The sequence below is a fragment of the Vombatus ursinus genome, unplaced genomic scaffold, assembly GCF_900497805.2.
Source record: "Vombatus ursinus unplaced genomic scaffold, bare-nosed wombat genome assembly UNPS02011353.1, whole genome shotgun sequence".
NCBI lineage: Eukaryota > Metazoa > Chordata > Mammalia > Diprotodontia > Vombatidae > Vombatus > Vombatus ursinus.
The window spans coordinates 2,215,368-2,230,053 of NW_020951131.1; the positions used below are offsets into that span (position 1 = coordinate 2,215,368).

At 52.2% G+C, this 14,686-nt stretch overlaps 1 protein-coding gene across 2 annotated transcripts in view; it reads right to left on the reverse strand.

Annotated features, from left to right (window-relative positions):
• Positions 1–1,146: 1,146 nt before the first annotated feature.
• The window catches only part of EDRF1 (erythroid differentiation regulatory factor 1), a 36,777-nt gene continuing 23,237 nt past the window's right edge, over positions 1,147–14,686 (reverse strand). The window contains exons 16-23 of one of the 2 annotated variants that reach the window (XM_027855911.1): positions 13,616–13,816; positions 10,766–10,984; positions 9,944–10,182; positions 8,188–8,346; positions 7,696–7,845; positions 6,543–6,696; positions 4,425–4,540; positions 1,147–2,529 (exon numbers count right to left, since the gene is read on the reverse strand). In XM_027855911.1, coding sequence (XP_027711712.1) covers positions 2,215–2,529; positions 4,425–4,540; positions 6,543–6,696; positions 7,696–7,845; positions 8,188–8,346; positions 9,944–10,182; positions 10,766–10,984; positions 13,616–13,816 — 1,553 coding nt within the window. In that variant the 3' untranslated portion in view covers positions 1,147–2,214. The remainder of the gene's footprint in view (positions 2,530–4,424; positions 4,541–6,542; positions 6,697–7,695; positions 7,846–8,187; positions 8,347–9,943; positions 10,183–10,765; positions 10,985–13,615; positions 13,817–14,686) is intronic. The other variant, XM_027855909.1, reaches the window with a different exon arrangement.

The window sequence follows — 14,686 nt, forward strand, 5'->3', positions numbered from 1 at the left end:
GGACTGATGATCAACGGGTCAGGGACCTCAGAGGTCACCTAGTTGCACTCTCTCCCTCTCACAGCGATGTGCCCAAGGTCCTAAGTAGCCAGGAAGCGAATGGCAAAACTGGACAGTGACCCGGGACCTCTGCCCACATTCCTCCCGTCACATCATGCTGCCACAAGAAAATACCAAGGATGGACTTTTGGTCTTACGGTTCATGTTAAACAAAGGATATCCACACTCCTATAATTACAAGAATAGCACAGAAGAGCTGGAATCTGGTGAAGTGGCCAGAACCCTAAAGTCGATGGGTCATTCTGGCTGGCTGACCATGGAATTCCCTTAGCAGCTCAGACTGCAACCAGAATCCATTCTCACTGGTAAGCGGACATCACCACAAAACCAGGCCCACGAGCCCCCTTCCGGCGGCCTCGTCTGAGCCAGAGGGCCCAGTCTGCCTCCGATCACGCTTTTAGCTTTTCAGTTCAACAACTAGCTCTTGAGCCTGACTAACGTACATCAACAGTTTCATTAAAATATGCAGAAGGATGTTATTGTTGTCTGATGGTCTTTCTGGAGAAGACAAGGAGCTGACGTTCTGAGCGTTTTCTTCCCGCTAATCTGACCAAACCCTAAGTTTTCAGGTCTCTCCAAGATGAAACCCATGGAATCTTGCCTCCTCCATGGAGACCTCTCCAGGACAGTTACTACCTCGGAGGTCACCTGCATTTACTGTGACAGTGTTTTGTTACAGAAACAAACCCCAAAGCCACCAGAAGGTCTAGCCGTCTCCAAGTGATCTGCTGAACACTGAGCATTAATACATTTTGCAAAAACAAATGAAAATCTGCCAGAAGAGAGAGCATTTTAACAACACGAACAGCGATGGCAACACCCACTTTTCACAGACTGGCTTAGCTGCAAGTGCCACAGAAATGTCTGAATTAACTAGCTAAAAGCAACAAGATGCCTCGCTCAGTAGGCACCAGGGCTGAGGCTCTCTGTCCCACAAAACCAGTAGCAAAGAGGAAAAGAGACAAAGTATTCAAGTGTCACGACAGCAGCCGACTGCCCTGCTTTCCCCGAGGCCCTGGCTCTGCACGGATGCTGCCGAGTCTGGTGGGGTCAATCGGGCCTGCTCCCCTTCAAGCAGCCCCCTCCCCTAACCCATCCAGAGGCTCACGAGGGACACTTGTCCCTCCCGAAGGACCAGAATTATTGCTAGTGTTCACTTGAATGTTAATGAAGAAAAATGTTGGTGAGCAACCAAGCTTCTCCCTGCAATATTCAAACTCCTGAAATAACACGTAGATGCACTCATTGTCCAAAGAAAAGGATCCTATGAACAGTCTGAGCTTACTTAGCAAACCTTGGACAAAATCAGCACAAATGAGCTAAACCAGAATTTCTGTGTCCGGCAGAGAACTGAAACAGACTTTCAGCAACCTCAAAAAAAAGCCCACCCTCCCCCAAGGAAAATCCCTGAGAAAACAAGAAATGGGATGGGAGACCTGAACTTTAGCCAAACATCACAATGGAGACTGGCGCCATCTTGTGGAAACGAAAAAAGACAATGAGCTGAGCCCCTCGTGGGCACCTGGCTGGCCAGAGGAGCAGTGGGATCTCTGCCAGCTGCACGTCCTTACACACGCTATTCACCGCCGCCGCCACCACCTTTAGACTCTGCAAGCACCAAGAGCTGGAGGGACCCAGCCGCGCTCAGGCTCACCCGCCCCAGGCCAACACCACACGGAGGCTGTCTCTAGAGCTCACAAACAACTGGACGGTGTCCATGTCAGCCTGGACACAGAGAACAGCCGGGACTGTGAGGTAACAAGTGCTGGGCCCAGAGCTGGGGATATCTGAGTCTAAATCCCACTCGAACACCCACTGGTTGTGCAACCCAAGGCACGTCATTTAACCACCAGAGTCATCTGTAAAATGGGCATGAATCTGTCCTACCAACTCCACAGAGCTAGTGTGAGGCTCCAATGAGCTAACTTTGATCAAGGGCTCTGCAAAGCATAAACCACTACATCAATTATTTTCTTCATTACACGGGGATGAAAGGGCACTGGCAAAACCTTTCTTTTAATGTCACCTAGGGAGTAAATACGTTAGATCCAGCTCTCAGGCTTGTCAGAAAGTCTGTCTCAGAGACAATGCTAGGGTCCAGAGGGTTGTTGGGAAACAACACAACTTCCACAGAAATCACTGGTAAATGTGAAGTTAATTTGCTCCCTGTGAGGGTAGATGAAAGCTCTCTGGCCGCCCGCCCTGACCAGCTGGCCCTTTGGGGAGGGGGTCAGCCTCAGCCCAAAACAGCTTCCTAAAAGGAAGGGAAGAGCCACAGGCTTGGAGAAAGCTCTGCCCACGCGCCTCCACTGACCTTGCTCTCTTCTTGGCCGAAGACAGGAGCTTGATGGACTGCAGCAGGAGGAAGGCCAGGCGCGACTCAAAGATGCTGAGCAGCTTCACGACCTCTTCTCGGTGGAGGCTTGCGGCCGAGGGGTCGGGGGCCGGGCCACTCTCCTCACTCTTGACCTGCAAGGAAAGAGTCATTCCGTCAGCTCTGTGTGGTCTGGATTCCGAGGGACAGGAACACACAGGACAACTGTTCACGACCAAGTCTATGTCCAGCGCCAGGACGGAGGAAGGAAGCGCCTGTGACTTCCCACCTCCTGCATCTCCTGGGGGTGGGGCCGCTGTGGCAGCCACCCCTCGTCATTCCCCTGCCTGTTTCTCAGGAGGGGAGTTTCTGTCAAGGACGATGGCGACTCGTTTTGCCACAATCAGTTTGTCAAACTAAAGAATTTTGGTGGGGGGGGCCAGAGGGGTGGGTCACCATTGGGATAACTTCTCTGAGGAGGGTGTTTGGAGAGCCTCGACATGAGATCATTTCATCAGAAGATCCCTAAGACGCCTCACACATAATGAGGACGTAACAACTACTGACAGAAGGAGCCGGACCCCAACACGTCCACACCATGGTCCGGGTCAGGACTCCCATCCCCGACCCTAGTCAGAACGGGTCCCCAGCTCCCAGGGCTGCCTGCCCAGGCTATGCTGGCACCTCTTTGCCCTAACTTTGGGTCTGAGATCTCAGCTCTGTCCAGTCAAGGCTTGAGCATTTTTCAAAGGATCACTAAATGTACCACAATGACATACTTTACGCAATGGCTTTCAAAATAACGAAAATGCCTTTCCCCACCAAACCGTGAAGGCGCTAGGTGGTGCAGTGGATAGAGCGCAGCCCTGGGGTCAAGAAGACCTGAGATCAAATCCAGCCTCAGACACTCACTAGCTGTGTGACCCTGGGCAAGGCGCTGAACCCTGTTTGCCTCAGTTTCTTCATCTGTAAAAATGAGCCCAGAAGGAAACGGCAAAGTGCTCTCGTGTCTCTGCCGAGAAAGCCCCAAGTGGGGTCATGAAGAGTCGGACACGATTGACCCCATCTGTGACCCTCAGGACCACGGATGCCTGCGGCAAAGGTCTGTCTAGGCACCACTAGACGTGGCTGATTTGGTAAAACGTGGCTTGCAAAACACGTTACTAACATCTGCAAAGCAAATGCTTAAAAAGAACAGTGCTCGGCACACAGTGAACACTGAGCAAATGCTTCATTCGTTTATTCATTAGAATGACCTTCCCAGCATTTTCCTTAGTAGCTGGGAATCAATTTAATCCATAAAAACCTACAGCTGCTGCTTCTGAATGATATCAGTCAGAAGTCACATCGACAACGAGCATCATCATCCCTGCAAGGGACGTTAGAGGAAGCAAGCAGCAAGTTGAAGGGCCCATTCACAAGCCAAATCGTCTTCTTCGGAGACGGATGAGCACCTCTGCTGCTCATCTCCCAGACACAATCTGCCCGCAAAGTAAGATTTATCTCCAATATAGAAATCTGCACTTTGATTTTTATCGGATCAAATCATACCAGCTGTGTAATTACTTTTGTAAGTCATTTGTAACTTTGATCTAGGATTAAGGGTTTTTTAAGGACTGTTTCCAAGAAGCTATTATCTAAATAAAATAAAATGGAAGAAAAATCCAATTGGGAGTGCAGAGTATAAAGCCAAAGTAATCAAAACCTCTCAAAAGACTCAAGTCTGTGGTGATGGGAAATGAGGGCCAGGATCCCTTCCGAAGGGGAGGGTCCAAACAGAAAGGACCGTGACCTGGGGAACAGCAGCCAGCCTATTGAGAAGGCCATCAATCGGCTGGCTTCCTGGGAGGTTTCCTCTTTTTAAAGAGCAAACCCACTCATTTCCACGGCACGAAAGGGCAAAGTCAGAGTTGTTCTGGCCTACTGTTCAGCTTTCATTGTCATCTGCCAAGTAGGGGCCGCCCCTCACAGCTGCCCAGCCGCCCACACCCAGGAGAGCCTGGCCAGCTGCCCTCCGTGCCCCCTAGTGTTTAGACAGCGCCACACTGACCTGGTCACACTCATCGGTGAGCTCCTTTCTGATCAGCTGGAACGCACACTCAGCTTTCATCATTATGTCCAGGGCACCAGACAAGGTCTTCAATTTGCCCGCACTGCTGTTCTGACCTACAATATTAGACACAAGTGGGTTACCTCAGTTTTCCTGACCTAGGTTATGACAACATGGCATCGTATGGGGATTGCAGGAGCCAGTGAATGAATTAAACCTGATGGAGAATGGCTAAATGCCTTACGTTACAAGAACAAAACAGAGTCCAGCGGTGCCTAGAGATGCCTAGGAGGGAAGGCTTCAATGAACGGGGCAAACTGAGGAAAGCAGAAAATAAGGTAAGGGGCAAAGGGGAGAGATAAATGTGAGCTCTGGGCTCCCAAGGATCGATCAAAGTCACAGAAGAGGTGAGGAAGCTTGCCGCCCTCCCGGCCCTCACGGGTACTAAAGCCACAGAGGCGAGGTCGCCACGGTAGGCCAGGTTTAAACCCGTGGACCTTCTCTGAGCTAACCCATTCCCCAAGCTCTGCGCTAGCTCTCAGGCCACAGTCAATCCCGTGGGCCGTTGGGCCCATGGCACACTTCATCCACCAGAGAAGGGACCCTAGTCAGGAGAGGGTCTGTTCTCAGCAGTTTTCACTGGGACGACATTTCTGTGCTAAACCCTCTTCACTCGTAACCAGTCTTCCTTGGGACCAACGACACACAAGTGAAAATCAACCAGTCTTCACAAAGCCCTTACTATGTGTCAGAACAGCCCAGAACACTCTCCCTCCTTACTCAGTCACTAATTCTACAGGAAACCTTCCTGCCTCCCCTCGCTGCCGGTGCCCCGAGATCATTTTGTCTCTCGATGGAGTGTTCTACTGTAGACTGTAAGCTCCCAGAGGGCAGGGGCTGGTTCAGCCATGTCTCTGTGCATCGAGTGCTTAACACGGTGCTTGGCGGAGGTGCCTGTTGTCTGAATTGCGCTTTGACGCACAGTAGGGATTCTAAGAGATGGATAAGGGAAGGCATTCTAGGCATGGAGGACAGATTGTGCCACTGAGGAAGGATGGGCCAGGATCTCCAGGCCATGTCGCGAAGCCCGGCTGAAAGAACTGGGCACATTCAGAAGGCTGAGAGCTGTGCTCAGGCATGACAAGGCACGAGGCCCCAGAGGAAAAACAAGTGGATGTCGCCAAGGCAAATTTAGACTTGACATCAGGAATGGCGATGGATCGCCCTGAAGGGCTACAGGTTACCCCAACTCAGAGGTTTTCCCCTTCCAGAGGCTGCATGTGGTAGCCGGGTTAGCCAAGATGGCGGCCAAGGTCCCTGCTGCCTCTCCAATGCTGTGATTCACCAACTCAGAGAACTTTCTAGCAAAGAATCACACACAGTTCAAGGTCACGGAAGATCAACAAGGAGTGTAAAAACCTTCCCATCCCAACTGTAGGACAGGGATAGGGACGGAGCCTCCCGGGGGGAAGAGTCAGCACCTTCTCCACAATCTAGAGTCTTCGAGAGCTGCAAGAGGACCAAGGTGTAAATGACATGCCCAGGCTCACACAGTCAGTCTGTGGTCCAAGGAGATCTGGCTCCCACGACTCCGTGGCACCCTCACAACCCTGAAGCACGTTTATGGAAATCAAATCAACGGATCCAGAGTGGCATGAAATAGGCTGCTGCTGTGTATACAGTAAAAGCCCTCTCTTTCCCTCTTCAAAGGTCATCTATCTGCAGGAATTCTGACCTAAACCACGTACACAAAAAGCTCACTAAACAATTAATGTGCCGTCCTAATTGTGTCTAAAAATCAACTGTATTCCAAAGCCAAAAAAAAGAAGCAGTGGCCGATACAGCCTGTGAGGTGGTACGTCGTCAGCTCTGACTGCGGCTGAGACGGTTCTCAACCAATGTCCATTCTGTGTGGGTGGAGCATAACTCAGGGGCCAGGCAAAGACTCCCAGAGGACTAGCCCCAATAACTGGAAGACTATGAGAGCATCAGAAATAGTCGCTTCATTTCAGAGCAGCAGGTAAAAAACAGGCCTGCAGACAATGTAAGAATGGGCCTTCCCTTCCCCCATGGCCCACCTCCGGCAGAGGACGGCCGTGATGACCTGCCCAGACTCACTTGCCATCTGGAACTCGGCAAAGGCCACCCTCTCGAGCTGCACCCGGAGCAGCTCACACGGAGCGTCCTTGAGCAGCTGGAAGAGCTTCACGGCCTTGCCGTAGTGGAGATCAGCCAAGACTCGGTGCTGCTTCCGCAGGTGCTCGTCCCCCACCTGAAACCGAAGAAGCAGCGGTGACCGCTCGGCTCGGACCCTCCACGGAGGAGGTCACAAAGCCCTGGGAGAGACCGATCGCCAATCAAACCAGAAAACATCTGAAGAGCCCCCTCGATGGGGTCATCCCAAGGCCCAGCTTCTGACCCTGTAGCCTGAGGAGTGCCTGGAGGGCTCAGTCAGACTGACCACAGGCCTCCCCTTCCAGCATCTCTGCATGTGATGTTCTCGCCTCAAAGGAAACTCCCTACCTGTCACTCAGTTCTACTTAAATGCATGAAGAAAATCATTTTGGGAAAAAAATCAGAATTACCTGGGATCTACTGCCCTAAACCAAGCTAGGAATAAAACCAGTGTGGTCAGGGGCCTGTAACATTCAGGGCCTTAAATTCCCAAGTGATGCGAGAGCCATCTGGAACAACTGAGGGCGGGGGCACGTGTGTATGGCTGTGGGGTCCTAACCTTTAAGGCTGATCCATGGAGGGGAAACCACACACAGAAACTTTTCTTTGGAGACACTGTCCAAGAGAATGATAATGACTGAGTGCAGGCGAGTTCTGAAAATGGCCATCTATCCCAGACCTCACAATTGAAACGCACACTGGACAGACACAAAGGGCCTGCTTGGGTCCTAAATGCCCCACAGCCATAGTATGAGCTCATCTTGGGGGAGGTGAAGTCCTGTCACTGGAGGGCACTAGCTTCTCCTGAGGTCTCAAAACAATTTCTGAAGAAAGACGTGGGAAGGGGCAAGGTCAGAGGTAAGAGCTACCAGCTTTCCTCACACACTATGGCGATTCAACGGGATCACGAAAAGAAACCATGAGGCCATTTTTGTGACCTAAATAAATGCCTCAAGTAGACAACCACCCACATCACTTTCTCCACAACCTCTACCTGTAAGCAGCCCACAACACAGAGATGCAGGGATTGAGGAAAAAGGACCCCCTACTACGCCCCCTGCTCCCCTCCCCTGGTTGGCCTCAGGGGCAGGCTCACCTGGTTCCTCAGGCAACTGTGGTACATGGATGCCAGCCGGTGATGGATCGTCGCGGCCCGGTACTGGCAAAGCGGCTGTCGGGCTGACGCTATGTCTACATCGCAGTATTTGAGAGATTTCATCATGGCTTCACTAACTTCCTTCTCGACCTATTAAGAAATACCAGGATTACGTGTGAACACTTAAAAAGTGCTCAAACCTGCAAGCAAGGCTGAAATGCCTTGATAACCACCCCACTCGTTCCCTTGAGCCTTGGCTTGGCTTCCACCAGGGCCACCAGCTCTGCCCCAGGCCCTGCGAGGTGGACGTGAAGAGCCCCGCAGCCCTGTGCAGGCCAGACACACCAGATAACATGGAAAGACCAGAAGCACCAGTAGAGGAACCAGGACAGGGGGCAGAAGGGTCAGAGGAAGCCTACAGTGACCTCATCTGAGGAGGGGCAAAGAGGGGCCCTTGAGGGCCATGGTGCTGGGAGGGCATCTGGGAGTGACCTGCTCCTGAGCCTTTCTGGACAGCGGGGCGTAGTCCTGCTGGAGGGTCGCCATGGTGAAGTAAGTGGTGGACAGCTCCCAATTGACCGAGTCCCACACCGCGGGGTGCACGTCTCTTGTGCCTAGTGACCGAAGGGCCTTCAAGTAGTAATCGATGGCCTGTGAAGAGAGGGACCAGAGGGTCACACCTGCTCCCCTTCTCAGAAGAATGACTTTAGACAGCTGGAGGAAATGCTGGATTCAACTGAAGACCCCCAGAAGCCCACACGCAGCACTCTGCCCACGGCACAGCCAGCATGTATCAGAGGCAGGACCTGAATCCTTCGACAAAACCCAAGGGGTGAATGAAAGAAAACATTAAGATTTCCAGTCACACAACAGACAGACAAGGGCAGAGGGCATCAGACACCACTGTGTTCTTGGTACAATCAGAGCACACACGCTGCAAAGTGGAGAGGAGGCTGACCCTCTCCAGGTCTCCCTGGTGGATATGACCCCTGACCCACACCCCAGGAGATGCTGCGCCTGCCCCCAAACTCAGGCTGAGGCAGACAGCCTCCAAATATTTCTTTTTGCAAGTAACTTCAGACTCCCTGCGGGGATCCCAAGAACACTACCCCAACTTCCTTAGGGAAACTCCCTTCAATGTAAGAGGCAGGTTTAACTACCCAACAAATCTTGCCCAGACCATAACCTGCAGCTGAAGACGCAGCTCTTCCTTTCACAGACCTATCTGGGATGAATGAATAGGGATCACCCTGGGAAATGACCCCTAAGCTATTCCCCATCCCCCTGCTGCCCCAAGGAAACAACTCTCTTACACAGACATCTCCTGACTGTGACCATCTGGCTGTGACTCTAGAAAATACTTAGCAGAAAATTCGAGAACTACAAAAATCAGCGGAAGGGTGTGCCATGACTCTCAGCAGGCCACCACACGTCCCCAAGACATGCTGCATCCACGTGGCATGGCACGTGAGGAGGACGTGGGCGATGGCTGGTCACAGACCGTAGGAGACGGGAGGAAGGCCTCCAACATGCCAGAGGAGATGCAGGACAAGATGGCGGGGACAGTCTCCAGGTGGAGGGGGTGTCTGGGCAAGAACAGGCTCTTTAGCACCTACTACATTCCTGGCACCGGGGACAGAAGGAGGGGCCTCTACCTGTCCATGCAGTTTTGGCAGGGTGGTGGTTAGGACTCCTCCACACTCCCCTGGGCGCTCCAGAGTGACTCTGCTGCCACTGGTGACCGGGGGCGCCTCGGGCAGGGAGACGTCTGGGACATTGGGGCACACGGACTGGACAGACGGCTCCACCGCTGACAGGGGCAGGTCAGGCCATGAATCAATCACTCAAAGACCAGACCCAACTCTCCCTCCTTCAATAACCAGGGGCTTGGTCCTCCCTACACAGGAGCAGACTGAGATTTTTCTGGGACCTAAGACTCAGTCTCAGTGCTATGGCCATAAGTGTCACCATCTTGTTGTCTATCAGGTGAAGAGCCTCTGCCAGCCAAGACAAACCGATGGCCCGCCCCTCGCCAACCCCTAAAGCCGTCCCAGAACCCGCACCTGACAGACTCAAACACGAAGAAGGAAGGATTACCCCCACTCCATGATGAAATGAACCCACTAAATCAGAAAGAACAAAAACCAACCTCCGAGAAAGCTACAGAGAGAAAATTAGCCAAACTCTACAGAACCACCTGGAGGCGCGGGGAGGTCATTAATGCCAAGGGCCGAGAGCCGGCTGTTACCTTATTATAGTACAGTGCCTCTTCAGGAGAGAACTCCCTCCTCGCGTCCTCACCGCCAGCTGCAGCGGCTATGGCACCGTGGGCCTGGGCGCAGATGCGCATGAGTCTGCCCGTGTTGCAAAGTAAGAGCGCGGCATTGGTGGCATCATCGATCGACTCAAAGTTGTGAATTCCCTTTTCAAAACAAGAGAAGCTTTTCTTCCACAACTGTTGCTCTGCTGCTGACACACTTTTGCTCACTTAACAGAGGGAAAAAAAGCCATTTACTCCACAGCTTGTCCCAGGATAAACCCACCCCAGAAAGCTGCTCTCTCTAAACATCCAGGGGCTCAGGGCAAGAACACTGGACTGGCACCAAATCCCGTCCGCATCTGGCCCTGAAATGGCTCCTGACCATCCCTCCTCAGCATTCACCTGCCTGCCAATAGCATTCTTCCAGATGCTAGGAAATCAAATCAAAGGGGCCTGGCAATATCTCAGAGCTTCCAATCGGTATTGATAACTGTTTACGAGTATGAAGGTGAGCTGGCAGGAAACCATCTGCTCCTAGCACATCGGGCTCTGGCATGCCCTAGCTGGGGGGGGGGGGGGGGGGGGCCGCAGGCCAATCCCTGCCCCAACTCCCAAACCTGTGCTCAAGACTCGGCGGCCGAGTTAAAGACAGGGCTGGTGAAGTGAGGCTCCCCGGTCGCCCAGCTCTCAGATTCTGGAAGGCTTCCCCCCAATAGTAATGTCATCTTCCTGACCCCTCCTGAGAAGACGCTGTCACTAAGCTCCTGGCCTGTTGGGGCGGGGACAGGCAGGGGGAGAAGAAACACTTGCCCACTCTCTCTGTCTGGATGGCGGCAGCCTGATTCATGTAGAAGACGCCGATTTCATTCCGAATGTTCCCCATTCTCTTCAGCACTTGGACGTAGTGCTCGGGGTTTTGGCTTTTTAAATCACTAAACAGCAAAATTTCATTAGCAGCCTCATAGCATTTGCAGCTAACTGAAAGCTGGCATTCTAAGTCTGTCGACAGGTCAGTTGCCCAAGCAAACCCTTTAAATAAAGGAAATAAGAGCAATTGTTATAAACCACCGCAAAACTGAACACTAGCTGGTCATCCCACGCTCTGGGGCTTCCACAGGACAGGATCAGGAAGAAGCTGAATGGTCACACTCACAGAAAGAAAGACAGACACACCCACACCCCCGATCCCTTCAGTCACAAGTCTTAAAGACAGTGCCACAATTTAAACAGACACATGTTCTTGGGACAGACCAAGCTGCATCCCTCTCCATGTTACACATGAGGACCAGCACGTAAGGAAGGGGCTTCCAATGAAGACATAAAGGCCTTGGGCAGACAAGAGAAGACAGGCAGACAAGCGTCTACTGCGTGCAAAGCACTGATAGGAGGTTACTCAGGAACCAAAAAGGTCAGCGCTAGAATCCCATCAAAGGTTTCTATTCCCAATTCCTGAGAAACTCTCCTTTGTCCTGACCTAGGTCCTTGTTACAAAGAAACAGGGAAAGAGGCTTTGGTCAGCAGGAGCCAGGACCATTTCCAGACAGGAAGCACAACCTGACCCTAACCACATTAGAAGAAAGTCTTCAGGGAACGCTCCGCAGACACAGGGATGGAAAACTCTTCTCCCCAAATCCAGAGCAGTGGATGGAGAGGCAGAGGGTGGCCACGATCACTCCCAGTACTCTGTGCCCAGCCAGGAGCACTGGGCATCGCCAACAAGAAAGCAGGCCATGCCTCCAGGGGCGGCAGACAGAAATGAAAAAAGATTTGTGGAGAGCCTCCTATGTGCCAAGCACTGTGCTAAGGCCACCCTTGCCCTCAAGGAGCTTACATCTGAACAGGGGGCTTTGGGGAAAGGTGGCCAGTGAGGGCTGTTTTGGTCTGGAAGGTGCAGAGACGGTGAGGGGACCCTAGGCCAGGTGACTAAGCACAGGAAGATGCCCACAAACTGGCACGTTACAATGAAGAGTCTTTGTCGTTGGAGGGGACAACCTTGTCCCAAAAGGGTTCAGCTCTCTCTTCGTTCTGGGTGGGGAGCCCCGCACAGCCTGTCCAACTGGGCCAATTTCCCTTCTCCTTTCTTCTTCATTTTATAAGTTTGGGAGTAAGGGAAGAGGCAGGGTAGGCTGAAAAACGAATGGAAGAAGCTTCCTAAAGAAGTCATCATGTAAATTACGCTCTGCCGGCACAGGCCAAACAGGGTTTGAGGCATAAGGCGACATCCCTACGTCCACAGCGGTCTACTGATCAGAATAGAGAAAGGCTGTTAGTCTAAGCGACTGAGGATCGCGGTCACCACACGCCAGACGGAAAGGCATCAGGAAGGCTCAGCTACATGTCACTCACACATGGTGATCGATGTCACACTTAAACACAGGTTCTGTTGAATGAACCCTCATCACCTAAGATGTGAAAGGCACTGGGCTTTGATAAATACTTTAACTACGAATGTAATTTGAGGATGTTCTAAGGGAGGAATCTGCCACCGAGTTCATCATAAAAAAAATCTGTCTTGGACACTGCTGAGGAGGCACAGACATATAATGCCCCTATGTATTTTATAGAGGAAACGAACCTCAGAGAAAACGCCACATTCTATTTTCTTCTTCATGTTTCTGTCTTCTTCCTGTCACACACTGGGACATTTCATCACTTCTGGAGAGTTAGATAAAAGCCACCCTGACAAGCACCACAAACGGGGTTGGGTTTGTCCCGTCCCTCCCCTCCCTCACTGGGCCAGGGAAGGCAGGCAGACTTGCAACAGTAAATCTTAATTAAGACTGAATTAAAGGACATTATTTGCATAGCTACAGAAGGTAAGTGAGCCCACCTGCAGCCCCCAGAAAGGTAATTATTAAACTGGCTTTCACCGAGCGCTGTCCTCTCCAGAGAGGAAGCCTGTGGCAAAGAGGAGTTAGATGGGAGAACTTTATGAAAAGAAGAAAGTAAAAAAGAAGACAGAAATGTTCTTGGCCCAAGGATCATCCCGTGAGATCCCGAGAATCTGCACGATGTGTGTAACCAATGTCTGTTGCTGTCTTTCACTCTCAAAGAGGACCGTGACATCAGGAAGACGATGCCAGGACTTGCAAGCACCCTGGATTACAGTGAGGGAGGGCTGTGCAGAGTCACCAGCCTGGGACTGGAGATGGCCCGGGACGCAGCGGGGAACCTTTCCCGGGTCTGAGTCTGTCCGAGGCAGCACCCATTCAGTGATTAAGGCTAGGTGAAAACTGAGGCAAAGAATGGCCTCTTTTACTCAGTCAAAAACAACTGTTTGCTAAATATAACCCAGAGGCCACTAGTGGGCGCCACAGGACACAGGCAGAGTCTGGACTCAGGAAGCCTGGAGTTCAAATTCAGCTGGGTGACCCTGGGCAAGTCACTTCACCACTGCCTGCCTCAGTTTCCTCATTTGTAAAATGGAGATAATAACAAAGCCACCTCCCTGGGCTGCTGAGGATCAAAAAAAGTGCCTGGTACATAGTAGGTATTACAGAAATGCTAGGTATCATTATTATTTTTAATTAGGAAAGATTTCCAACACACCCCTGCATGAGAAGAGCGGTACATCGTACTAACACACAGGACATTGTGACAGTCAGGGTGGTGAAAGGCACCCCCTCTCCGCCAGACCAATCCACCATCGTCGTGGCCTACCTTGGCAGCTGGACTCGCGGTGCAGGCTGTGCAGGATTTCTTGGTCCTCCTTGGTCTGATAATTAAACTCCTCCAGGTACGCGGCTCTGTTATTTGCATTCTGGGCAAGCATTAACTGGATATCACCACAAAGAGTCAAATACTGAGAAAGAAACAGGAGGACTTCAGAAAGCATATTGGTGCAGAGGCAGCAATAAGTATCTACGTGGAAATTGGAGGAGGGAAAAGAAACAAGAATTAATGCTGCTGCCGACACCCAGCTGCGCCCCTCCCCGGCCCGCGCAGCGCACCTCCAAAGGCGGCAGCACTATCTGCTCTCTGCTCCCCTTTCAGCCAGCGCGTGTGCACAGAGTGACCGCTATGTGCAGGGCCCAGGCGCAACCCTCGATGGGAGGACGTGATAGGAGACTGAGCGCACACACGCACGCGCACACACGCACACACTGACCCAATCAGCCCAAAGGGTCTGCAAATGGCTTCCAAGATACTCCGGGGGAGGAGAGACACGGGCAGGAAGGATCCTTGAGCTGAGCCTAGGTTCTAAGACGTGTTCCAGGCACAGGACACAGCCTGGGCAAAAGCATGGAGGTGGGAGGGGAACATCTTTTTTTTACAGAAAAAAGCAGGAAGGCCACTCTGACCGGATGCAGAGTCCATCCCAGGGAAGGAGGGCTGCGAAATTGGGATTGAAAGCTAGCTGGAAGCCAGATGGCAAAGACAGCTGGGGCTCCCAAAGCTTCCTAGGAAGCGGACGATCTGGTCCAACCCGTGTCTTTGCCCTGCCCGTGTGGCGGCAGGAGAGGGGCCGAGTGCCAGAGAGCAGAGGACCAGAGCTTGACCGAGGGCAAGTTTTGTGTGAATGACCCAAAAGTGACGGATGACAATGAGAGACACGGGGAAAAGAGCCAAACGAGGAAGGGGGGTGGGCCCTCCGGTGAAAAGTGAGCCCAGCCTGGGCTGTGGTGAGTCTGAGACTGCCCGACAGAGGCTGGGTCAGGACCTTCCGCCCCGGGAGACGTCATCCAGCCTTTAAGAGCCAATGGGGGGGGGGGAGAGAGAGAAGAGAGAGAG